At 42.9% G+C, this 27,887-nt stretch overlaps 1 protein-coding gene across 1 annotated transcript; it reads right to left on the reverse strand.

Annotated features, from left to right (window-relative positions):
• Positions 1-1,347: 1,347 nt before the first annotated feature.
• On the reverse strand, positions 1,348-26,468 carry SLC22A16 (solute carrier family 22 member 16). Its single transcript, XM_079939777.1, has 8 exons — positions 26,368-26,468; positions 24,222-24,701; positions 21,020-21,137; positions 15,005-15,536; positions 12,002-12,129; positions 9,762-9,871; positions 8,650-8,749; positions 1,348-1,678 (listed from the first exon to the last, which is right to left on the reverse strand). Exons 1-8 carry the CDS (start codon positions 26,430-26,432, stop codon positions 1,481-1,483), a joined length of 1,731 nt encoding a protein of 576 aa, XP_079795903.1. The 5' UTR covers positions 26,433-26,468; the 3' UTR covers positions 1,348-1,480.
• Positions 26,469-27,887: the final 1,419 nt, after the last annotated feature.

The raw sequence follows: 27,887 nt of genomic DNA on the forward strand, positions 1-27,887 counted from the left end.
TGTTCAGGATCTTAATCTATTTTTGCCAGATAAAAGTGAAGTTGAGGGCTTCCCTGGTGGCGCAGTGGTTGAGAGTACGCCTGGGGATGCAGGGAACACGGGTTCGTGCCCCGGTCCGGGAAGATCCCACATGCCGCGGAGTGGCTGGGCCCGTGAGCCATGGCCACTGAGCCTGCGCGTCCGGAGCCTGTGCTCCGCAACGGGAGAGGCCACAACAGTGAGAGGCCCGCGTACCGCAAAAAAAAAAGTGAAGTTGAGGAAACAAAATTTATTACTTTACAAAAGTAAAATCTTTACAAAAGTAAATCTTTCTATAAATTATGTTTAAAAGGCAAGAATACTTAAAAAAATTTTTTAATATTGGGAACAGATCCAGATGTCAATTTCCTAGATGATCTACAAACTTAAAATATTTGCGGACTTCCCTGGTTGTGCGGTGATTAAGAATCCGCCTGCGAATGCAGGGGATACGGGTTCAAGCCCTGGTCCGGGAAGATCCCACATTCCTCAGAGCAACTAAGCCAGTGCACCACAACTACCGATCCTGCACTCTAGAGCCTGCGAGCCACAACAACTGAAGCCCATGTGCCTAGAACCCGTGCTCTGCAACAAGAGAAGCCACTGCAATAACAAGTTTGCACAAAACAAAGAGTAGTCCCCTGCTTGCTGCAACTAAAGAAAGCCCACGCAGCAATGAAGACCCAACATAGACATAAATAAATAAATAAAAATCAAGTTCCCTTTTTTTTAAAAAAAAAGTTTGCAGTACACTAAAATGCCACAGCTTCTATGTACAGGGAATGAGACTTATGGAGAGAATTTGGTAAATTTAGGAAAAATCAGACTGTCAGGCTAGAAAACTCACTCCTGGCCCCTAGCAGATGTGTGTCCCTTAACTGGGCCAAACACAAGCACATGTGTCTGCATATTCAAGCCCTCTTCCTTCAGGGTGCTGGAAAGCAAGATATCTTTTTGTGTAGCTATAACTTTTATGGTTAGACAAGTGTTTTTTAATGGGGCATTTCTGAATGACTTGAAAACTTGAATTTAGAGCTATGATTCTCCTAAGAGAGGAAGGAATATCAGAAATAGAATCTTCGAGCGGCTTTGTCAAAAGAAAAACACTTTCACATGCCCCCTCCTCTTCCCAGTCGACAGTCCCGGTCCCCGGTTGTGGGGAGGGGATCCTGATACTGAAGGGAGTGTGTAGCAGTCCCTCAGGGCTGCAAGAATCAGTGACACAGAAGAACAAATATGGAAAAATATTTTGTGGCAATAAGAAAGCAGTGTAAAAAAAATGCGAATTCTCATCTTGCTTTTTATTTCTTCTACTTTTACCAAGCCATTGTTTCAAAACGTTCTTACAAAATTAAAAAAAAAAAAGACACATACTCGTGACATGCAGGAGATGAGAATAATGTTCCTCTAATACAAAAGCATTAAACAATATTTCAGGTGCTACACAGCACGTCTGGCACATTTATTTATTAAGACCGGAATCCTCAGAGTTAACCACTGCGATATTTTCTAACGCAGTATTATCGGTTGTGGAAAGTAATTTGCCTGAACTGCTCTCTTTTTCAGTCTCCTCCCAAGTAGTTGTCAGAGGCTTCCCGAGGGTTTCTGGAAGCATGAACGTTAGCACTCCACTCACGAAGGCTGAAGTCCCAACAAGCAACTAGAAGGAATTAAAAAAAGAATAAGTGACACATCGAGAAAGAAAGGTATCCTTCAGAGAATAGTCATTTCTGAACCTTTTTCAGAGGGCAACAGAATTGAATTTGACCTAACAGTTGTCATTTATTCCTTAGTGAGACCTTTTGGTTACTTATGCTGGTCCAGGGGTTCTTTAATTTGTTGACTAGGCTTAATCTGATCACTCATTAACCACCTACTAAATAAATCCCAGTTACTACCTGCATTATTACTCATGTAGGCACTGTCCTAGGAGCTACACAGGGGAAAAAAAGTCCCTGCCCTGTCTTCCCAGACTCCAGAGTCTCATGGGGAAACCCAGAGTCTTGGATTTGGACTTGACGGCCAGGGACTGTCTTAGTCAACCCTGCCCCGGCCCCAAAAATTGACATGCTATCAGCATCCAATAAATGGTGGGGAATGAATGAATGCATGTATGCACAAATGAATGTTTCAATGAACCAAAACCTACAGAATTTAGGGGGAAACAAAACAGAGGCAATGGAAACTAGCTGCTACTGTGGGGGAGGGGTGGGTCCAAGTGATTTCCTGTAAAAATTCAGTATTTCTTGACTTTCCAGGTTTTGACACATAAAAGGCAACCTTTTAGACTAGCACCAAGGTGTTTGCTTTTAAAAATGCAAATCACATTAAAAACTAAAGTCTGCACATCTATTCTCTGTTGATCACTATGTAGATTTTGGGTGGATTTTAGAACTAAATCTCTTTATGGTCTGTAAAAACTTTGTCCTTATATAATTTAAACCCCTTTAGCAAAAAATACTGCCCGGGAAGACCCCATAAAAATAAATTAAGGCACCGTTTTTCTGATAAATCTGCATACTTATGCTTTTACAGCCTCTGAGACACAGTGCAACTGTGACGCGCTGTGAGGCCACATCACTAACAGACGTGACCCGGGAAGACGGTTCCTTACTTTGTTTGCAGAACGCTGACAACCTAAATCTAGAAATACATGAGTAAGCCTAGAAGCAGTAACAGAATCTAAAGTGACATTGCAAAGGACGTAGAAACCCCAGAAGAGCCCTCTGCCAGGGTCTGAAAAACACTGAATAAGTCTAAACAAGAAATAGAATCAAATGGAATATCCAAGACAAGACTGGATTTTCCTTTTTAACTTGGTGGTAAGAATAGTCAGGCACTAAACAAACTCAGAACCCTCCATCTCCTCTCTCACTCTCAGCAGAAGACCTGGTCTCCCACGGCCCTTGGCCAGCTCCCCCAACCCCACTACAAGCATCCCCAAAACCTCCCCCTCCCCCCACCCCTTCCCACTCCCCCCTGCCCCCTCACCCTCCTCTCCCCCCCCCGCCCCGCCCCTGCCTCCGGCAAGGAGGAGCCTTTGTCACCTCTCACCTCCTCCTGTGGGTGGGAGGTGGAAGGGTGCCGGTGGGGTGGGGTCTTCCTCCATCAGTAGACCTCCCTTCTTACCCGCTGATTTGTTTTTTTGGAACGCATCAATTGGATCTAACTTTTTAAAAGATCTGTATTGGAGTATAGTTGACTTACAATGTTGTGTTGGTTTCTGCTGCACAGCAAAGTGGATCAGTTATACCTATAAATATATCCCCTCTTTTTTAGATTCTTTTCCCATATGGGTCATTACAGAGTATTGAGAAGAGTTCCCTGTGCTATACAATAGGTCCTTGTTGATTATCTACTTTATATATAGTAGTCTCTATATGTCAATCCCAATTCTCACTGATGTTTGATCCTTTCCTTTCCACTGGCTAGCTTCCCTCGGTAAAAATAGATGTTCTTGAGCCTCTTATAATTTCTGCACCCACTCTGCCCAGGAACTTGTATTTGCGACCTGTATGACCCTGGGCAAGTGACTTAACTTTCCTGCTCCTCAGTTTCCTTATCTGTAAAATGGAAATAATACTACTACCTGCCCCCAAAGGATTGTTGGAAGGATAAAATTAAGTGACACATTTAGGGCACTCAAAACAGGGACTGGCTTATGTTAAGGAGTCAATAAATGGTAGCTATCATTACTACTCTCGAGTCTTTTGAAACAAGCAAAAGAGGCCCTCTGCCTCAGCCCACACCCACTGCAGCCCCCAGCCCATCCTCTCCACAGCGCTCACTGCTTCTCCTTCCATCCTGCTCCCCACAGCATGGCCCACTCCCACCACCCACAGAAGCTGCTCTTCCCAGGCCACAGATTCCTAGCTGCCAAACCTGATGCACGTTTCCCTGTTCTGCTCTTTCTTAGCCGCTGTCCTGTCCTGCCTTCCTCACTTGCCCTCCTCCTTTGGGGTTCTGGTCACCTCCCTGTCTCCCCGGCTGTTGCATCTCAGTCTCTGCCCTGGACCCCTCTTCCCATCAGGCTTTAAATGCCACCGTTCCCAGGGTTCTGCTTTTCAGTCTCCCTCACCTCTTCATAAGCTGACTCCCAAATCTGTACCTCCCATGGGCGTGTCCCCTGGGCTCCAGACCTGCCACCTGGATGCCTCCCCCAGCCTCCGCCGTCAAGCAGGTACCTCACATTCATCACCCACAATTCAAGTGCACTGTCCTTCCCCACCTCAACCTTGTTCCCCCTCTGGGTTCCCTCCAGCCCCGAGAACAAGCTTCCCATCCTTCCAGCTGCCCCCCTCCACCATATGCAAACTCATCATGGGTCCTGTGGATACAACTTTTGCATCCTGTCCTCTCCAACCCACCTTTAGGTCTGAATGTTCTTCTGTTCTGCTCTCCTTTGAGATCCTGCCCATCCTTTCACCCATATATCCTGGCTCCCTCAACCCACCCTGGGTGTTAGCAGTAATGCTTGCACCCAAACTCAAACTGGTCAAGTTCCTTTTCCCTCTAAGTTTTTGCCTTCCTGTTTCCTCGGCGTGGAACTCCCTTCTCTCCCCCTCCACCTTGCTGACTCTCACTGGCTCCTCCAGACACAGATTAAAGCCCCCTCCTCTGGGAAACCTCCCCTCTGGCCCTAGCCTCGGTTGGTAGCCCTCGCCTACCACCCCATAACCCCTGCATTTCCCTACCACAGCCCTCTTCTCTGGGGCTTCTACCTTCTGCACCAGACTGGACATCTCTCAGGACAAACGCTGTTTCTTTCATCTCTGCTGCTTATCACCTAGCAGGGAGGCTAATTCAAAATCAACACTCAACCTTTGCCAAATGAGTTCATGAATACAAACAGGATATGAATTAGGCGTCCACTTTTTCCCCTTAGATTACTAAAAAAATGATGGTTGATAATAAAAGCAACAGAAGGAGTGATTTTCATGTGCTTCTTTTTGAAAGAGAAAATATAAGCTTATCTTCTAGATTACCATTTCTATTCCTCAAAATGAAAATACTGGCTCCCTAGGCAGTTTGACACCCATAAATAAGCTTAATGAGAAATTTAATAATTTATTTTTTTACTCATTAAAAATAACAAGTAACATCTACTACGTCCAAAGGAAGTAACTTCACAGAATAATTTTGCAAATATACACAAGACCCTGCTGACAGAGGTTGTCCTGGGGAAGGGGGGACCAGGGTCAGGGTGGAGGAAAAACTTATTTCTCTGTATCCCTTTTAGGACTGGTTGTTTATTTGTTTGACCTATGCAAAAGGCATGGTATTTGGGTTTGAACCCAAGTTCTGTCACTTAAATAGGGATAACAAAAACAGTACCTGCGTTCTGTGAAGACTACTTCTTGTAAAGCACTTAAAATAGAGCTTGTGGGCTTCCCTGGTGGCGCAGTGGTTGAGAGTCCGCCTGCCGATGCAGGAGACGCGGGTTCGTGCCCCGGTCCGGGAAGATCCCACATGCCGCGGACCGGCTGGGCCCATGCACCATGGCCGCTGAGCCTGCGCGTCCGGAGCCTGTGCTCCGCAACGGGAGAGGCCACAACAGTGAGAGGCCCGCATACAGCAAAAAACAAACAAATAGAGCTTGTTACATAACAAGCACTATTTAAGTACCTGTTAAATAAAATTTAAAAACCCCTTTTAACTCTGTAGTCCATAATGAACCGTTATGGATGTCCTTTAAAAAAAAATCTTTATTTGGTTTTAGTGATTTTATAGCAGTTTGCTTTTATAGATTTGTCTATCTTCTTCTGTGTGTCTTAGCTTATTTTTAAAAACACCTTTTCCATTTTTATCTTTTATTTATTTAACAAAGAACATAAAGTGCTAGCACAAAGGAGATGCTTCTGGAAAAGTCCGTGACCTAAAAAGAGTGGTGGATTCTCCAAAACTCCTTCCTGTGTAGGCCAGACCCTACGCCCCCAATTAAGCAAACTTGACTGAGTGCCTGTTACTGGGACACGAGAGAGAACCATGCTGAGACAATGATTCCCAAAGAGCAGACGCATACCACCTGTGTATGCCAGGTGATTTTTTTTTTTTTTTTAAGAACACCTCAAACAATTTGTTTTACTACTTATGAGATTGTTAGTGTATTTTAGAAAAACATGTAACTAGTATAACACCCATGATTTCACTGTTACTGTTGTTTAGGGCAAAGCTAAATTTTAAAAGCCATTCTATTTGATTTAAAATATTAAGTAAATTATAGCATGAATGGCACGCAAGGTGAGAGAAATGCTCCAGTGGACTCAGTTGTGGGTACACAAAATGCCCTATCCTGCAAGAGTTCAACAATTTAACTGGGGGACAAAGACATACGTGTGAATAATAGAGCCAGACTGCGACAGCCGGCTGTGGAAAGGGTACACACGAAATGCTATGCAGACCTGGGAAAGGGAGAGGTTGCATCACTGGATCTGGGTGGGCTTCTTAAAGAAGTGGGGTTTGCTCTGGTCTTAAAAGAGGTTTAGCTGCCTCATCTAAACCCCTAGAGCTTTGGGCCTTCCACTAGTTGTCCGGCAGAGGCAGTGCAGGCGGACGAACTAGGAATGAGGCAAGTGGGTCCAGCTCTGGTCGCATTTCCCCAGCCATGCAAGTCACAGCCACTAAAGCTCCAGGACATCCTCATCCAGAAGAACCTGGTGAGGCCGTTGCTCTCCACGAAGCCCAGGAAGACCCTGTGAAAGGGACTTCATAGACATACTGGGAAGAAGTCACTGCCTTAACGCATCTTACGGTCCTGGGAGCCCTCAGGGCTCTGACCCAGATGGAGTGCAAGCTTCTGAGGCAGCCTGGATCCTAAAAGTTCTTGGATTTACCTCTCAAAAAGGAAAAAAAAAAAAAAAAGTCTATATCTATCTACCTATCTACCATAAAATGACATAATTTTTTTAAATGCATAAAACAAATGCAGTTTAAGAAATAATTATAAAGCAAACACATCATGGTCTTGATCACCCACAAGAAAACACTGCTTGTACCCCAGAAGCCTCCCCTTCTCTCCTCCACAGGTGGTCCTGATTTAGTCAATAAGCCTCATCTGCTTTTCTGGTTTTAACATTACTTTCATGGCTACAGAATGTATAAAACTGGTCCCATTCTCTTAAAAAAAATAAAGATACATGAAGTTTGTGGGGGGAGGAGCATTCTCTGCAGAGGGGATGTTCGGGCAGAGGACGCCGGTGGGGATGAATGAGAACAGGGTGTGGAGAGGAGGGGGAAGTGTGTGAGGAAACAAAACAAAATAGGGAACATGGGCAGGGGGTCAATCTGGAAAGGCCATGAGTATCAGGCAGAGTTTGGGTTTTGCTCTGAAGGTGAGGGGCAGTTGGACCAGAGCTCCGGTTCGGCAAACTACTCTGATGGGGCCGGGGGCATGTGCAGGGAAGGAACCAGAGAGGCAGGCGGTGATGAGGGGCTGGACTGGAGTAGGTGAGTAGGCTGCTTGTGAGAGAGAAGGAGAGGACTCGGTGTCGTGGGTTGGAGAATAAAAAGTTGGTGCTCAAGGGTCACGCTGCAGGCCACGGACTCCTACCGCAGAGCGGAGTCGGGTGGAGGAAATGCAAGTCACCGGCCGGCTGGGTTTGGGAAACGGTGAAGCTGTTTAGTCACCCAGGGAGACTATCCATGAGGCTAGTGGGTCTGCTGCTTGGAAGAGAAGTCAGAATCAGGAGAGGTCACCCGCGCAGGGACTGAGAAAGACAGCCAGAATGGCTCTTGGAGAATGAAGCAATCAGAAGAAGACAGGAGCACAGGAGGAGCCCCAGAGGGAACAGCCTAGAGAGAACGAGGACCAAGAAGTCCCGGAGAGGGAGCCTGGAGGGGGAGGGAGGGCCGGCACACCCAGGGCTCTCCCCTTGGTGGTGCAGCCCCTCAGGCCACCCCCGACATTCCGGACTGTCCGCATCTCCCTGCCCCCTCCCCTCCCCCCATCCTCTTCCTGACCCGGGTGTGTAACAGTGGTCCGCGTGGTTTCCCAAACTCTCAGCCCGGCCACGAGGACACGTGCAAACTGCACAGAACCCCTCGCACACTTCATAACCAGGAGGACGGCTCACACTGCCGGAGCCAGGAGGAAGCACGCAGGCAGCCTTGCCTGTGAAGAGCCCCTCAAGTTTTGGGGAAGCTGGAAACCACAGATCCCTACACCTCTCCGCCAGACACCACTGGGTCCTTCCGGGAGCAGCAGCCTCCAGAACTGGCCTTGACCAGCCGTCACACGGTGGGAACACAGAGGCAAGCGCTGGGGGTGGGAGGCAGCCTGCGGATCCAGACAGAGGGGCGCAGGCTGAGAGACCAGAGACCAGAGCTCTCCCTGCGCAGTCCCGGCTTCACGATGTGCTGAGCAGAGGCCCTGCTCTGGCTGGCAGAGCTGCGATTGATTAACAGCTCACGGCCGAAGGCGGGGCGGGATGGGGAAGAGGGGGAGAAGGCAATCAACGAACAAGAAAAACAGCAACCCACCACCCTACTTACCAGCTGGTGAGCTGTTAATTAGGTTTCTATAAACCCCCATAACCGAATTATAAATTGGCTTCCAATAAATAAAAATAAAGGAGGCAGTCAGCTCTTCTGCCTCGCTGCTATCTCAGTAAAGTTCTATCAACTGATGAACACCTGTGGCATGAAGATCCAAACGCTGGAGAGGTAAATGCAGAATGGGGCCGCGATGCTCCCCACACGGCCCACCGTGCTGCCACTCCCCACAGCCAGCGACCTGGAAACGCAGAGAGGATTCATACAGCAGCAAGAACAGAAGACGAGAAAGGCACAGGTTGCAGAGAGTGAGGGAACAGCTGCCCAGAGCCCCTGTCCACCCTTCTAGCAGAGAATAAATAGTAAAACTTAACTTAGCTTAATATACTTGGAAATAATTTTACTTTGATTTTTTAAGAATCATTCATGATTTATATTCTCATTCTGTGAAACAGCAGTGTGAACAAACATGCAGATAATTCAAGACAATTCAAGACCAAAAAAGCAGGGAAACCAATCAGCATCAGCTATGCAGATGAGGCCCTTACATACGCTCATTGAGTCTAATATTGAGGATAACATCAGTCTTGTAGAGCAGGAGTTTATTTGGGGTGTGGAGTGGGGATTTGGGAAACCGAAAGATTTATATCTATGGAACATCCTATTTCAATTTTTTAAAGTCAAGCAATATCTTAACATGCATTCCTTTAAAAGTTATTTAAACCTTATAGAATGTCTAGTAGGAAGCAAAGAATGTGCCTTCAACAGGAATAAGTATCTCTTATTAAGCTGAGGAGAAAGGCCCCAGGAGAAACCAAACCTGCCACACAGCTTGATCTCAGCCTTCTAGCCTCCACAACTGTGAGAAAATTCACTTCTGTTGTTTGAGCCCCTCAGTCTGTGGTGCTTTGTTATGGCAGCCCCGACAAACTAACACAACTAACATCAGGACATCAAGAGATACAACCTGAGAAAATTAGCCTTGAGTCCATGTAAGTCGACTGTATTTGAGACTTAAAATGGTTTTAGGATAATAAGAGTGTTATTTCAAAACAAGTTCTCTAATATCCTTGCTAATGACGTATAGACAAAGCCTCAGATTCAGAATTAGCGTCATCATGTAACCCTCCCATAGCTTGGAGCTCCAGTAACTTCTACGGAAAGAAAGCATTTATACTCAAAGGCCAGATGTAATCAAATGACACATAAGTGAAAGATACCAAGAAAACAACAGAAAAATAAGTAACTCTTACCTTACAATGGTTGGATACAGCTCTGCTGTATAAAGGTATATAAGGCCAAACGCTGCCCCTATGGAAAATTTTCCAGCCATAGTTGCCACCACACACCAAACATGGTAATCCTGAAAAAATATATATTAGCAAAATAGACCATCATTTTGTCATCAAGTAATATTTTTAAAAGAAAAATAGAAAATCCTTAAAATTATTACTTAAAACTTTCTAATTCTCCAGTATTTTTCAGAACAATGAAGAGTTTTATTTTGTAAACTCGACACATGGTCTGCAAAAGCTTTCCATCTTTATGAAATTTAGAGGAAAGTTTTATTGTGCCTCCCTGCAGCCTTGGAGATTTCAAATTACCAAATAAGAAAAGCTATTTGGGGAGAGACACTTTGGAATGAGACCCTCCCAGATGGTTTCTGCTGTCGTCCCTGACATGTTCTATTTCCTGCAGTGGTTCTCAGAGACCTCCCACAGTCGATCTTTTCTCTCCTCCTCTGTCTGCCAGCTGGGTGTTGAGACCCAGGTGACCTTGGAGCTCATGCGTGAGGAGTGGCAGCACCTCTGTCAACCCGAGTCCCTGAATGATTCCATGGAGCCGAACACCCCCTTCACCACTCCCACAGCCACCAACGAGGTACACCCACATCGAACTTTCTATGAGCAAGAAATAAATGTCTATGATGTGAAGTTACTGAGATTTGGTGGTGCCTCTACTAAGGCAACCAATGTCACCTTGCCACCTTAATTACTATTGTAGACGATATTTGTTGGATGAATTAATGGGACTTAAAAATTTTGTATTGTGACATTACCATTTGGAGAGAAGTGTTATTAGAGGGGAAAAATTTGTGGCTAAGGGTTAGTACTCTATTTCTAGAAATCCCCATCAGCCACTTTCCTGTCTTCCACATTGCCGCTGGGGCTTAACCACCGTAGAACCTGAAGGTTCTAGGGTTTCCCTAAATCTTCACCGCTCAAAGACAGCTGCCATCAACTCAACAAATATAACTGCAAGCTACTTAAAAACACAAACAAAAAGGGTGTGGATGAAGCTCCCTCAAATTGGCAGAGACCTCCTTGTCTTAAGCAGTTTTAACTGATGTGTATCAGTCGTATATATCAATCAGCTGGAAACGTCAATACATTAAAACATTTGATTCACCAAAGTGAAGCGTTACTATAAAAGGAAGTCACTGGTTAGCTTAAGTTAAATTTCAAACAATATGCAAAACTTAAAATGCCTTGATCTAAATGTTGAGATACTATTGCTTAATAATTATTAAATCGATTTAAAACAAAGTATTTTAAAGTATTGTCATAGTGACCACATTTTCCATATTGAGAATGAAAATACAGGTTTTCCATTTTGGGGGGAAAGAGAAGAGCACTTCTGGGTGCAAGAGGTATTCTAGGGGATGGAGTTTGCCAAAATACAGGAACGTGAAAGTCGTTTCAGTAGTTTATGGCACTGTTTCTCACTAAGAAATTGAATTTTAAAAGCAAGCTCCTCGGGGGATTTATGCACACTAGAAATTGGAAACTACTAATCTACCACAGTGGAAAAAAAAAAACAAGACTACTTAAACTGGACCAATCCTGAACATAAGACTCATCATATCTTTCAGCTGTCTCCATGGCTTCCTCCCTCCAGGTTTCTGATCAAATATCACCTTCTCTGAGAGGCACACCATCCTCAGTCACCTTAGATAAAATAAAATAGTTCACATGTGTGTTCCCCCTCCATACACAGTCATTCTCCATCCCTCATCCTATTTTGCTTTTCTTTATTATACTCAGAGAAACTTGACTTACTGCACATCCTCAGCACCTAGAAAAGAACCTGGCACATACTAGATGCTGGATAGATCTCTCATGAATGAATAAAAGTTTAAGATGACGATAACTACTGGAAGGTGCAATCCACTCTTCTCACTCAGGATGATCAGGTTGGCAAGATACAACCGTGGCCATCTCTCGGAAGTGGGATTATAGGCTTTTCCCCCTACCCCCGCCCCACATTTCTTTTTTTCCTTAAATTTTCAACTATCTTCAACTATCTTCAACTATTTTCAAACTTTCTCAACAGAGAAAGAATCACTTTTAAAGAAAACATTTAAAATACTATGTACAGCATATACTCTATCCATATGTCTTAATTCATCTTCATATTCCTAAGCTGAAAATGCTCCCATCACACTGTCATAGTATAACTAACCATTCCCTAAATAACACATAAAGTAACTCACCTTGGGGATCACCATAATCACACCATTGGTCACTGCACTTGAGAGAAGGGAGAAAACCAGAATGCTTCTTCTCCCCACATGGTCCATCCCAAAGCACACAAAGATGTAGGCAGGAATTTCCACTGCACCTGTCATGGAGCAAAATGATACATCTCAATAGCCACAGTGTCCAACTGAACAAGGGGACCCTGCCTTCTAACAAGGGGACCCTGCCTTCTAAAGAGCTTCCCTATGCCCCCCAGAAGGAATGCTCAGCCCTCTCTCTGCTGCCAGGGGCTTCTAAGAACTAACAACTGCCTGAGAGGCAGCAAGCCCCACGACTTTTAAACTCACTGGAGCGGGCAGGATGTTTGCTGTGACGTGCGCTAATGCTCACATAATCTGCCTAGCACTTATCACCTGTCTTCGGAATCTTATCCCGGACTAGGCAGGAAGCTCCCCAGGACACAACACAGTGACTGGAGCATGGGCTGGTTGAATGAATAAATATGTAAATTAATAGGCAACATTGATCTTTTTTGACCTTCGGCTTCTTCTGCTTGGCAGAACTATGGGGAAATGTTTGTACTGTAACTTCGAACATAGCAATTAAAGTAGAAAATTCAGTGCCAGCTTTACATCTATCAGCCAGAATGCATCAGGGAGCAAGCAAGAAGTTCTCTCAGCAAAACTGACCAAACCCAATAATAGCCTTTGAGAAACTGTCACTGTTTACTGGCCCAGCTTGTCCACGTAATTCAAAGGTCCGTTCTTTCGACCCTCCGGACCTTGCCTAATCCCAGGACACTACCCACCACTGCCTTTTAGGACTGATGTGCATTTTCCCATTCAACTACAGAATGCTGCAAGCACCTGGACCGGCAGGTCTGGGTCTACATGTCTCTTACAGTTTTGGGAACATATCTCTGCAGGTGGACACATATTTTCTGAGTTAACATTCTTAGCAGTACATCAGAAATTAAACTCAGTTGCAGCTGCTCAGAAAAAAAACAAAAAAAATGGCTGGGCAAAGACAAAAAAATAACATTCTGAGCCCCATTGGAGAGACAGCCTCCCTCCTTTTCATTAACATGGAAAATAAACAACTCCAGAGAAAAGGCCTCCCTTTCACAGACCCTGCTGTAGGGTCCGTGCCTCCAGGCCCGATCAGTAGGTACATCTATTACTCTACTCTTTTTTTTGCTTGTTTGTTTATCAAACACTTTTCAAGGTTAAATAAGTCAATGATTCTCCAAAGAACCTCATGGGAATAGGCCTGGATTATTACCCCCACTTTCCAACTCAGATTAAATGACTTGAGCCCAGTGAGTAAGTGACAGCTCAGGGACTGGTCTTTGGGAGCCAAGGCCCCTTTCCTGCAACCTCCCTCCCTCAGGTCTGGTTCCCTCCACGTCTGACTCAGGGCTCCCCTCTCTACAGCACTGTGTGCAAGGCCACCAACCAACTTCCTGGAGTCTAGCAAAGCTGCACAGCAACTGGGAAACAGCTGAAGAGACCTTTTAAAGTATATTCCACCTTGATGTTTCTTGAGTTGTTGTATAGATGCTGCATCTAAATTTTGACTTGACTATGTCTGGGATAGAAATGGTGCAACCAATGAGGCCCAATCTGTCTGGGATTAGGACCATGTGCCCTTATCTTCTTTACTTTATAATGTATAACTCCATTCTGCTCCTGTCTCCACATAACCTCAAAGATATGCCTTCAGGCTACTGTAGCGCTTATCACCTGCAAGTAGCACAAAACCTAAGCTGAAATTCCCACCAGCACCAAACCATCTCAGGAGGTGAAAACTTGTTCAAAAATTTCACAGCTCGGAAGTGTTGACTAGAATCGCCTGTCAGGCAGAGGGCTGCTGGCAAGGGTAATGACATGAAAAATCAAAGGCAGTGGAGACTATAAAACCATGGTGTGTGTCTCGGAAAGATTTTTATATTTACGAGATTGCCCGGTTTCTTGAGAATTTACATCTCCATCAAAATTAAGACTATAGCATAAAGATCTAAAACTCCAGCACTCCTAAGCTTCCCTATGCCACACCCCACCCTACTTCATTCTCCTACCATTTGCTGCTCTGTTCTACGAATACTGCATCCTTTCTCCAATTGACACATAGAATGTATTTGAAGTCAAGATAGGCTCTTTTTACAAACTTGTTGGTCTGCCCAAAAAAAGAGTAAAGTTTTTTTCTTAAAATTACTTATCTCATAATTTCTGCTGAGCTATAATAAACAAAAACAGGTGTCTCATTAGAGCACTTTAATGAGAAGGGATGTTAGCTATGTATAAAAATTTTAAAGCAAACTTTTCTGGGGATAATATCAAATACCAGCAGCCTACATGGAAGTAACCAGCTGGACAAATGCATTTCTGATAATTCTCTCGTGTCTGGTATGAATTTGGTTTACCCTAGGAGTCACGCCTCAAGCTATCACAGCAGTATCTGAAGCTATTTTAACCTGCTACTTAATTAAAAGAAGCATGACAACATAAATTACAGTTGCATGTATTTAGGTTATTTTACTGACTAAAATTCCTAAATTAAGGACATTTGAAGGTAGAAAGATACCAGAAGGTCTCCAAGACATGTTAAATATTAAAAGGAATGCAACTTGCAAAGAACAGTATGTAGTGAATAATCTCATTTATGTTAAAATATAAAACGTTTATCTGCACAAATGTATGGAGATGCATAAAAAGAGATCTGAAAGTACAAGCCAAAGGTTATAGAAGTTACCTCTGAAAGATAGTTCTGAGATGGCAATGGGCTTAAAGAAAGGAAGCAAACAAGGAGAAGAGGCAGAAGAGGAAGGAGGGACTCAAGTTTTCTAACTGTTTGCATTTTTTTAAAGAGAATATATACATGTGTAACACTAAAAGAGACCATAATCACGTAGTTGGCAGTATTGTTCCTGGTAGAAAAAAAAGACAATAGAAACACTCTCAAAACTTGGTAGAAATTTCACTTCATGGCTACAACTTAAATGTAATTTAACCACTTACCCATGAGGAAGAGATTTAAATATTCATTGCCTCCCAAATTAACAGAATTCAAGGAGAAGGTGTAGAACCCAAAACAACCCGTGAACCAAATCAGCCAAACAATAAGTGTCCTTGTTCCAATTCTCCAGTCATAAAACAGATCTGATAGGGTGTGCTTCTCAACTTGAGAGGGCTTATTACCAGCAGAACCATTGTGATCCAGTGATAAAAGTTCTGACAGTTTACAGGATCTCGTCCTATTCCACTTGGCCATCGTATCAATTACTTTTTGTGCTTCTTCATATTTTCCCTCTGAGAGAAGCCAAAAAGGTGTCTCTGGGAGCATCCAACAGCACAGGACAAAGGGGACAGTCACTGTGGAGAGGACTATCTGATAGATCCACCAGGTCCTGACCAAGTAGCCTGTCAAAGCCACCACCATGGTTCCAAAAGCAAAAAAGGAATGCAAGTGGATGGATGCCCACGTCCGAGACTTCATGCCGACAAATTCTGTCACATAGACAAACACCACCACGAGATAGCCACTTCCAGACTGCAAAACAAAGCAGGGAGGGTGGTCCAGATTTAAGGTCATACACGTAACTACTGAGTCCAATCTCTCTGCAAATCACACATAGGCAAGAAAGAAAATGACAAAGCATTGTTTTCTGAAACCCATATCATATTTATACAATGGCGTTTAATCCGATCCATCCTTCTTCTTTAAATGGGTCCTTTCATCTTCCCACACCCTGTCCACCCCAAATGGCAAAACTTGACTGGTTATGCATGATATAAATGTCAGACACTGCCTTTTGCTTCATTTAAATATTCCTTTACAGTGTGAATTTATGTCTCAGTTCCTTGCAAATGTGTGTATCAATTTATCTATATAGAGAAGAGCCTTATTATCAAATCCTAAATTTTAAATGGGGACAAACAATTTATGGTAACTAGTGGGAAGAAAAAAGATTTGATTGAAACTTCATTTTGACAGGCAATAGCAATAACAACAAAAAAACCAGACAAACTGCACTTCAGGGAAATTCAAAATTTCTGTGCATCAAAGGGCACTATCACCAGAGTGAAAAACCAACTTACGGAATGAGATATATGCAAATCATGTATCTGATAGGAGACTACCATCCAGAATATGTAGAGAACTCCTAAAACTCAACAATAAAACAAACCCTTACAGGATATTTGGTTCTGTCAGAAACATCCACAAAACATTTGGTCCACACCTAAAGGTCCTTGAAATTTGCTCCTATCCAAAACATCCATGAGCATATTTGGTCTATGCCAAACGGTTTTGGACAGGACCAAATATCAAGTACCTTTTGGCCTGGACCAAATGTTTTATGGATGCTTTGGACAGGAACAAACGTCTGCTAACCAAACAATCAAATTCAAAAATGGATTTTTCCAAAGAAAATACAGGAATGGCAAATAGCACACAAAAAGATGCTCAGCATTACTAATCATTAGGGAAATGCAAATCAAAATCACAGTGAGATGCCACCTCATGGCCATTAGGATGGATAGTATCAAAAAAACAAACAAACAAAAAATAACAGGTGTTGGTGAGTATGTGGAGAAATCAGAACCCATATGCACTATTGGTAGGAATGTAAAATGGTACAGCTGCTATGGAAAACAGTATGGGAATTCCTCAAAAAATTAAGAATATTATTACCATATGATCCAACAATCCTATTTTGGGAATATACCCAAAAGAACGGAAAGTGAGAGCTCAAAGAAATATTTTTATACCCATGTTCACAACAGCATTATTCACAGTCGCTAAAATGTGGAAGCAAGCCAAGCATCCATCAACAGATGAATGGATAAGCAAAATGTGGTCTATACGTACAATGGAGTACTACTCAGCTTTAAAAAAGGAATATTCTGACATATGCTCCAACGTGAATGAACTTTGAGGACATTATACCAAGTGAAATAAGCTAACTCCAAAAAGACAAATACTATGTGATTCCATTTTTATGAGGTACCTAGAGCAGTCAAATTCATAAGACAGAAAGCAGGATGGTGGTCGCTAGGGGTCGGGGGGGGAAGAGGGAATGGGGAGTTATTGTTTAATGAATATAGAGTTTCAGATTTGCAAGATGAAAAGAGTTCCGGAGATGGATAGTGGTGATGCTTGCACAACAATATAAATGTACTTAATATGTACTGAACTGTATGCACTTAAAAATAGCTAAGATTGGGGCTTCCCTGGTGGCGCAGTGGTTGAGAGTCCGCCTGCTGATGCTAGGGGACGCGGGTTTGTGCCCTGGTCCGGGAGGATCCCACATGCCGCGGAGCGGCTGGGCCCGTGAGCCATGGCCGCTGAGCCTGCATGTCCGGAGCCTGTGCTCCCCAATGGGAGAGGTCACAACAGTGAGAGGCCCGCGTACCGCAAAAAAGAAAAAAGAAAAAAAAATAGTTAAGATGGTAAATACCGTTATGTGTATTTTACCACAATAAAAAAAATGGGGGAAAAAACTTTATTTTGAAAATAGGCCTATCTTTTTTTTTTAATAAATAAATAAATTTATTTATTTATGGCTGCATTGAGTCTTTGTTGCTGCGTGTGGGCTTTCTCTAGTTGCGGCGAGCGGGGGGCTACTCTCTGTTGCGGTGCACTGGCTTCTCATTGTGGTGGCTTCTCTTGTTGCAGAGCACTGACTCTAGGCACACGGGCTTCAGTAGTTGTGGCTCGCGGGCTCTAGAGCGCAGGCTCAGTAGTTGTGGTGCATGGGCTTAGTTGCTCTGCAGCATGTGGGATCTTCCCGGACCAGGGATCAAACCCGTGTCCCCTGCATTGGCAGGCAGATTCTTAACCACTGCACCACCAGGTAAGCCCCCCCAAATAGGCCTATCTTTAATTTAACAAAATTTAGATTATAATAACAATGTGTGACCCCTCATGGAATAAACAAAGAATGAAACAAATGATGGATTTTTGTGTGTGTGTGTGGAGGGGGGTGGTGGTGAAAGGATTAGAATTTTTCCTACAAAATTATTTCACATTTGACTTTTATAAAACAAATCGTAAAATTAATTTTTGCAAAATTATTCTAGAGTGCCACTGATTTCTCCAAAGGCCTCTCTTAATCCTTTGATATTTGAATCATACTCTTTTGAAGGCTCATCTTGTCATTATCCTTGTGGATGCTAATTTCTTCAAAAGTTAACTGGTTTCTATATGGGAAAAGAATCTAAAAAGAGTAGATATATGTGTATGCATAATTGATTCACTTTGCTGTACGGAGGAAATGAACACAACATTGTAAATCAACTATACTCCAATAAAAATTAATTTAAAAAAAAAGTTAACTGGTTTATCTCTGCCAGATCCCACTTGGTCAAGGGATCTGTGTAGGATTCAGGCAGTTTTCCCCCACTGCTTTCAAAGACTTTCTGTAATCTAGAATCTTTGGTAAGATCTGCAATTTCACTTTGCATCAGAGTCGCAAAGAGGCTGGCCTGCTAGCAGTAAGCAGAGAGGTGCTGGATGGGGACTATTGTATTAATGGTCAGTTTCATATTCTGTGGCAACAGCTTTTATTTCCCCACGAAACCTTGCAATTGCAAGACTCAGATAACGAACCCTGATAATGAGGACTCCCAAACTGAAGAATCCAGTTGTTTGGTAAATTTAAACCTTCAAATACTACAAATTTCCCCATTAAAGTAAGTTATAACATCAGTCCCCAAAATGTTTTTTTCAGTGCCAGTTCTTTTTGTGTTCACTCCCACTTCCTACTGGTTACTTCTGTCACTGGGTTCAAACAATCCATTGCACAACTGCCTAAATAATTCCAGAAGCCTCCTTGACACCATTCATACCTGTCACCTCCACTGATAACACTCTATTCTTCACATCTACCCTGACCCCACCGCCAACATAGCAGCCAAAATGACCACTTCACCCCTGAATTCACTGAACTCCTTCAGGGGATTCCCATAGCCTTTAGGAAACCAGGCAAACTCTTTGTCATCCTACAAGGCCCTGCCTTGTCCTCTCTCTCTCCTTCAGCCTTATCATGTATTTCACCTCCTCTCTATTCTCCAGGCATCGGGACCTTCAGTTTCTTCATGTCTCAGGGCCTTCTCACTTGCTGCTGCCTCTGCCTGGAAGGTTCTTCTCTCACCCACCCCTCAGACTAAAAAGCCCCTGACTCTCCAGACTCCCCATCCCATCCCCCGCTGCGGGACCCCCTCCACTGTTAGTCCTCCATCGTCAACATTGTATGGGTTTTTAAAATGGCCCGTCAGGGTCTTGACTTGCTCTACGATGTAGGGATATTGAAACAGCCTGGTCAGGTTTACTTAGCATTACACTCTGTAGGCAGATGCATAAATGTGCTGAGTGAATGAATCTGCCTGCATCTTCCCTACTCAAAATTGTATCACAAATACATTTCCCATAAAAACCAAAGGAAGGAGCCACAGAAAATTAAGGCCACATTTTACAGATGTATTCTATGGGTGGCCTGTCTCATTTTCTTGGCTCTGGAAATCAACTCATGGTATTTTGCAAGACTGAAACCGACATTTTTAGAATTATCCTCTTAAATCTTCCAAAAGAGGGCTCCACACCCTCTCAAGTCCTGTCTGTGCCTCTGTTGTACCATCATTCTCACCAGAAGGTCTCTTATCAAATCTCACTCTGTAGCTACAGAGCCATTTCCTCTTATTCCATCCTCAGTGGAGACAGAACTGCTGGTTTTTATTTTTTGTATTAAAAACTCTCTACATACCTAGATATATGTACATTTTTTTAAGAGGCAACACCTTCAATTCTCCTAAATTTTTTTTAATGCATCCTCCTACCCTTGGCCATCTGTGTGGCTTTCTAGGAACCCTTCCCAGCCATCGATGAAGACTCCAAAAGAGAATACACCACCTTGCCCTCTGAGGAGGTGCAGTGACCTCTTCTTCTGAGACTGAAGTCCTTGGCTTCTCTCCAGACTCTTGGATCATCCATTCTGGTGAGAGGGGATGCATGCCCTGCTCTGTGTTCAGCAAGATCACAAGCTCTCCCTGAAGATAAAACTTCACCTGGTTATCCTTGACCAGTGACCTCCAAACAGAACCACTGCTGCTGTTGTTTGGTAGTTTGGAAGCTGTCTGGAAGCCTCACCAAGTGTGCAAACAGCTTCCTCACTCTCTGGTCCACTTCCAGTAATAGCACCCTTGTCGGGAGTGCCAAGTCCGTGCCAGGTACTGAACTGTGGATGCTTACATGAATTCTGGTAACAGCCCAGTGAAGCAGGTATTATTTTCTACAGTTTATAGATCAGGAATTAAGGTTTGAAGAGGATAAGGTGTTTGCCCAAGGTCATACAGTTGAGAAGCCAATACATGACAAAGCTGGGATTCAAACTCATGCCCTTTCCACTCTACTACTCTGTTCCCCATAACAGAAATGCCCGATGCCTTCTTGTTCTCATTCTTCCTGCACATTATACAAATGACTTTCTTAACAATACAACTGAACCTTCTGTTTGGCTCGTGCATACAAAGCCTGACTAGACCCATACAATTGCTCAGAAGTAAAACAATTTGTAGCGATTATTTGTAATGGCTACAAATGATGACTTTTTTTTCCTTTCTTTCCCCTTATGCCTTCCTCTCTCCCTCTTGTTCTCCCTGTCTCCTCTCTCTCTTTTGCTTTATAGTATCGGCTAGAATCCCCAGTACAATGCCAAGTGGAAGTGATGTTCCACAAATCCTTGCTGTTAGTAATCGTGGAATGTGGATCACCTGTCAGGCATCGAGTCAAACGTAAAGTTTCTGCTTACTAAGCAACAATTTTTCATTTGAATGAGTTCCATTCTAAGCATAGGACATTAATATTCTACAGAAAGACTTCTGCAGTGGAGTGAACAAAGATTAGTCCTTGATCTCTCTCACTAGATTCTAAATGAACAAGACTAAGAGAGTTAAGGTTTAATATAAAAGTCCTGCAGTGGAATTAAAGAGGCAAAACAAAACGAAACAAAACAAACCAACAACAACCCAACTCACGATAGCAAGAAGGAAGCGTGCGACTATGAAGCTGTAATAATCAAACGTGAACGCCGCTGCTATGCCAAACAAAAATACACCGGTGCTTGTGGCCCACAAGACAAGTCGTCTTCCTGCCCTGAAAAATAAGAATTACACAGAGGAAGGAGCAAGGTGTGGCTGCAACAGTTTAAAACATCCACTCTAATTCAAGAAAGATAAGTGCTACCTATATTTTAATACCTTATGTATCAATATTTGATTGTTGTTACTCATTCATTTATTTTGAGCAAATCATGAGTTAACACATGATTTCTTCAAGAGGTCAGTTTTTCAGTGACTGGTCTCCACCTGAGCTGCTAATATACACACTCGATCACTCTGGGTGGTCCCCAAAGGACCACCTAACCTGAGATTGGGAGCAAGGAGAGGGAAGATTTGTCCTTTCCCTGTCAGGACCTGCTCTGTGACCTGCTGGATCATCTTCTCTGTTGGGCTGGCTCAGCCCACCAAGGGGAGACAACTCTTATTAAGCCCCTCTAAAAACAGAAGTCTTGCTACATCCTGTTACTAGAATAAGCTGCTTACTTGCCCTATATTTTCATAATTAGGAAGTGCATTTCTTTGCCTAAAAAGCAAACAAATAACAATTATATGCCTGCAGACTTAAAAAAAATGAGATGTAACTCACATGCCATAAAATTCAACCTTTTAAAGTACACAATTCAGTGGCTTTTAGTGTATTCACAGAGTTGTGCAACTCTTACTACGATCTAGTTCCAAGGCATTTTCATCACTCCGAAAAGAAACCGCACCCAGGAGTCACCATTCCCCATGCTCTGCTCCCTCTAGCCCCTGACAGCCCCTAATCTGCTTTCTGTTTTTACAGAGTTGCCTATTCTGGACTCTCTCTATATAAATGGAGTTGCCCAATATATAACCTGGCTTATTTCACTAAGCATTATGTTTTCAATCTTCATCCATGTTATAGTCCTTCATTCCTTTTTATGACTAAATAACATTCCATTGCATGGCTAATACCACCTTTTGTTCATCCATTCATCAGTTGATGGACACCTGGATTGTTTCCACTTTTTGGGCTATTATGAATAATGCTGCCATAAATATTTGCGAACAAGATTTTGTGTAAAGTTATGTTTCAATTCTCTTGGATATATACCTAGGGGTGGAATTGCTGGGTCATAAGCTACTTTATGTTTAATTTTTTGAGGGACTGCCAAACTGTTTTCTAGGATGGCTGCCCCAGTTTGACAATCCCACCAATTTCTCCACATCCTTGGCAACACTTGTGGTTGCCTGTCTTTTTGATTATAGCCATTCTAGTGAGCAGGGGTTATCCCACTGTGGCATTGATTTACATTTTCCTAATGACTAATGATGTTGAGCATTTTTATATGTGTTTTTTGGCCATTTGTATATATTCTTTGCAAAATATCTATCCAGATCATCTGTCCATTTTTAAATTGGGTTATTTGTCTTCTTATTGTTGAGTTATAAGTGTTCTTTATATATTCTAGATACTAGACTGTCATTAGACATGTGATTTGCAGATATTTTCTCCCTGTGAGATGTCCCTGACAGATAATTGTAAGGTAAAAAAAAATACAGTCCTGAGATTCCAACCAACAGGCTTGCCCAGTGCAGCAGAGGGTATGCAAGCAAACTGGAAACAGTCACTTTCATGGCCTCAGCCTTCTCTGCTCCCACATGCATTAGTAGGGATTGTTGGCCCTGCACATAAATGTTCCCAATCTCATTTGAGTCCTGAATGCCATTTAAAACTATTTTTCATCCATCCCTGATCAACCCCCTGTACCACCCACAAAGTCTTCACTCTCAGCAGATGAGCAGCCCTCTCCTGCAGAGAACAGAGACCATCAAAGAGAAAGCCCCACAAGTTCCTTGTCTGCCCACCTGCCAACATGACCTGCATCTGCCTTCAGGCTTCTCTTCTTTCCTCCTCTCCAGAGACCACACCCTTTTCTCTCCAAATACCATTTTGCAGTCTTTGTATAGGATCATGTCTCTTCCCACCTCCTCTGAGGCCTTATTCTACCAATTACTTCTTTTTCCTCTGTCTTTTGCTCACCTCTGACTTCGCCCTTTCAGTTTAAGTCTCTTCCAGTCAAAGACAAGAACCTTCTCTGGACCCCATCACTCTGGTAGCCACCTTGCATCTTGCACTGACAGACTTACCAAAAGGGAATATCTACCTCTTCATCTCCTATTTTGTTCCTCTCTCCACTGACACCCTAACTTCCACACTTCCCAGGAAGACAGTTATGAAGCAGAAGATTCTTAAACACTGAAACATAACTTCAATCACCAAATAATAACTAGACTCCGCTTCTGCTCCAATTTCGTTATTCAAATGCCACCTCCTGGGGGGGATGTGTGTGTTGGGGGGAAAGACCTGGGTACTCCTCCCTTTAGGCTTCCACAGTCTTTGCCTCCATTGCTTTTACTTCTAGTATGGCCCTGGACAAAACAAAGTCCTATAATTTTTATTTGGACATGTTTGTTGGCCCCATTTGACTAGCACACCCTGAGGGCAAGGATTTCTGACCTAAGCAGTTGTTTTTAGGTTCCCAGTGCCCAGCACATACCTGTAAAACTCACAACTATGGGGACCAAATAAATAAGTTCATCTCTGTACTTTAGGACAGATACGAAAAGTGTGGTCCATGTCCATATAGAGATGAACTTCGCTTTCTTTTAAGAGCTACATATTCATTTTAATGTGCATTTCTTAAAAATATGGCTGGTATATCACACAATTTCATAGATATTATTGCTTAGGACCAGACTATCCTCCTAAAAAGCAAATCTATTTAAAGAAAAAAAATTCACTACTGAGTGGTTATGTGTCCAAGGTACTTTTTCTGTATTAATTCTGCAATAACCCTCTGAGGTGAGCGCTATTATTTTCATTGCCAGCTTACACATGAGATTCTAAAACACATGTTAGGCAATTCACCCAGGTCCCACAGCTAATAAATGGCAGAACACAGGCAGACTGTCTTCAGAACCCATCCCCTAAACACTATGTTATTTTGTGTCTCTAAATAACAGATCAACAAGGAATTGAGATAGGATGTATGATAATGACTACAGTTTTGAGCATAATTCCCTGTCCCCTAAGAAAATCAGATAGGAAAATGAACCCTACACTGATGTAACAATACTAAACATTTCATTTTACCTGTCAGAAAGGTAGCCGAAGATCACGGCTCCCAGCAGGACTCCAAGCATAAATGTAGGCTGGATCAGCCTTCCAAACCATTCTCGGTTACACACCAGATCCCACTCAGTCACCACGGTGCTGCGCCACTTGCTCCTGTCATAGATGTAGCCATCCAAGCAAGGGAAGCTACTCTTACGGCCGTTATAATCATAGTTCAAACTCGACTTGTCATCCCTCCGGAACCTGTGACAGCTTGTGAGCTCCCAAATCTCACCGTCCTGTAGCTGCACTATGATGTGATCTTCACGGCCGATGGAAGACTGGGTCCAGATGTCCTCCAACCTCCAACTAGAGATATCTTGGAAAAGGACCCGACTCACATTGCCTGGGGGCCTGCAAGTATGCTGTGGGGACACTGACAAGAACACGGAAGCCAAGTAATGGATACCACAAGAGATGTTCTGGAAGGCACATATAAAATAGAGGAATATCTGGTATCTGCAAAGAGAAAAAAAAAATCAAGTTATTATATCTGGCCTATGGGCTAAAAAAAGACATATGCAAATATGAAAGGTCTCCATTATGCCTTAGCTTGGATAAAGGGATAAACACAGAAATAATTGTAGATATGTGTGTATACATATGTGTATATATCTGTCAACAGGGCCTAAAAGGGATGATATCCCAAGAGCAACAAGCACATCGGTGCCCAGATCTTGGGCTCTAGATATCATTCTCCAATAAAAGGAACCAGGAAAATTGTCTGATTCTAAGACCAGGACAGGGAGAATACAAAATAAGCCTGGAGCATCTTACAGTATCAGAAAGTAAGGAAGTACTCAAAATACAAAAAACGTGGTGGCGTGTCAGGGGGACAGAGGAACCACTATGAAAGAGCTCCCAAAGGGCAAAGCTGAGACAATCTGAGCAACAAAATAAATAGCACAGTATAATCCAAAGTATAAAATAAAATAAAACATTTGTTAAGAATTCCATGAAGTAGTTTTTATTTCCATTTTACAGAGAGGGAAACTGAGGCTCAGGGAAGGCCAGTGACTTGCTCAGAGCACAGAATTAAGAGCTGGGAGATAAATTCAGTCTATCTTAAGCCAAAGCAAGCTCTTTCCAAATGTCAAGCTAAAACCTGAGGTAGCACCGTAATGTGAAAGTGCCATTCACTCACTAGCTACATTAATAAAATTAGTTTCACAACATTTAAAGTTATTTGAACTCCAGCAGTACACATGCTGATAGCTTTTGAATAAAATGTATTCACAACTATGTCATTCAGAAGGCAAATCAGATCTAGTGAGCATTCGTGTCATATATATTTTTTTAACCTGTTGAAAGATAGCCTGCACTGACAATCCTTTTAATACTTTGGGATATATGATATATGATATGATATGATGTCATATGATATGATGTCCTATACTATGTTGTTTAATTTTACATGTCAACTTGACTGGGCTAAGGGATCCCCAGACATCTGATAAAACACTATTTCTGGTGTGTCTGTGAGGGTGACTCTGGAGGAAATTAGCATGTGACTGAGTAAAGAAGATCGCCCTCACCAGTGAGGTTGGGCATCATCCAATCTGTTGAGTGCCTGAATAGAACAAAATGTGGAGGAAGGGCGAATTTGCTCTCTCTGCTTGGGCTGAGACATCCGTCTTCTCCTGCTCTCCAAAGACACTGGCATTCCTGGTTCTTGGGCTTTTGGACTGAGACCAGGACTTACACCATCAGCTTCTTGTTCTCAGGCCTTTGGACTTGGACTGAATTATAGCACTGGGTCTCAAGCTTGCAGACATCACATTGTGGGACTTCTCACCTCCAGGACCACATGAACCAATTCCTACAATAAATCTCCTCTTACCTTTATCTATATCTATCTATCTCTTACTCATTCTGTTTCTCTGGAGAACCCTGACAAATACACCATACTTATATAAGAAAATGACTGAACAAATAAAGAAAAAAGAAAGAAGAAACAAATCTTTCTTACAGTAGAATTTCAACTAATACCTGTAGATATTCCCTCTCTACAGAAGATGGACCTTAATTCCCACTCTTTCCCGCTTGGCTAGACTTAGAGACTCATTTCCAAAGAACACAGTAGGATAAAAGGAAACTTCACAGTGAGGAAATCTGGCAAACACACCTTAACCGGATGTTGACGGTTAACATCCTCAGTGATGTTGTATGGGTGATCACATTCCCCCGCATGTGATGTGATGAACAGGCACTTCACCTCCGTGGCCTTCTTTCCAAAAACCATAACCCCAGTTTAATCATAAGAAAAACAATAGATAATCCCAGATTGGGGGACATTCTATAGGTTGCCTGGTCAATACGCCTAAAGAGTGTCAAGGTCATAAAAAACAAGGAAAAACTGAGAAATTGCCATAGACCAGAGAAGAGTGGGATAACATGACAACTAAATGCAGTGTGGTACCCGGGATTGGATCCTAGAACAGGAAGAGGACATTCCTGGAAAAACTGATGAAATCTATATAAAATCTAGAGTTTAGCTAATAGTAACGTACTAATGTCTGTTTCTCAGTTTTGACAAATATCCCATGGTAATATAAAGTGTTAACAATGGGGGAAACGATGAGGGTCACACAGGGACACTCCTTACTCTCTTTGCACCTATTTTGTAACTCTAAAATTGTCCAAAAATTAAAAGTTTATTCAAAATTTTAAAAGTAAATGTAGGGTCTGAAATTTACAGACTGAAACCGACAGTGACCTGAAGTTTGGTCAATCTTTGCTTAGCAAATTACTCATGTAAATAAAGTGGAAAGCTAATCTTACTTAAGAAAAGAGTTCAGATTTACTAATTCTTTTTTTAAAATCAAGCACCTAAGCATCTCTACTACACTAGAAGATATTAGACTAATGGGTATTACCATCTGCCCTTGAGAGTAAGTTTTATTCTTTACTTCCCTGGAGTAACAAGTACTCAACATCATAAAGATATCAACTCTCCCAAAGTTAATGTACAAGTTTAGTCTGTAACTGGAAAACACTGGAAATTTAAATGTCTTCCAGCAGGAGATTAGTTATATAAATTATGGTAAAAGTTATAAATGCTGCCTGGGAGATGCCAGAGGAAAAGGGCAGCATGGAGTCTTTCACTAAAGGCAAGCTCCTGGTGTCTAGAACAGAGGGAGAATCACCCTGTCTAGATCATCACAGACTGGAGTCTGCGGTGGGCCCGTGTCTAACTGCCAGACACCGAGGCAATGAAAGACTTGGGCACCAGATCCTCTTGCAACCAAATCCTGTTTGGGACCTAAGAGGCATCCTATATGAATATGACTGAGAATGTAACATACATCATTGTTATAAGTCTTTCACTCCTTCCCACCCCCCAAATTCCAACACTGCAAAGTACAACACAGCCCCCGCAAGCAGCAGACAGATTTTGTTTGTCTGAAGTTTACCTGCCCCTGAAGGCGTTTGGGTTTGGTTCCTAAGTAGTCTCATCACCTGGTGCAGCTCCACTGCTGAAAAGCTCACATTTTGCCCTCTGACCACGGCCTCCCATCCTCCCAGCTCCCCCTGTCCCTCCCACTCACCCCACCTCCTGCACCGTCCAGGGCTCCAGTCTTTGAATCCCACCAGCTTCTCTAGTTTGTCACCATATTCCTGGCCTCAGGTCCTTCCCCAGCCAAC

This window comes from Stenella coeruleoalba (assembly GCF_951394435.1).
Source record: "Stenella coeruleoalba genome assembly, chromosome: 12".
NCBI lineage: Eukaryota > Metazoa > Chordata > Mammalia > Artiodactyla > Delphinidae > Stenella > Stenella coeruleoalba.

Coding starts and splice junctions, on each gene's coding strand:
- SLC22A16 (XM_079939777.1), bottom strand. CDS start 26,432: ATGCGGGGGAATGTGATCACCCATACAACATCACTGAGGATGTTAACC. Junction 12,130..15,004: donor TTTAAATCTCTTCCTCATGG/GTAAGTGGTTAA, acceptor GCTCCATGACAG/GTGCAGTGGAAATTCCTGCC. Junction 1,679..8,649: donor TTTGGATCTTCATGCCACAG/GTGTTCATCAGT, acceptor AATTCCTTCTAG/TTGCTTGTTGGGACTTCAGC.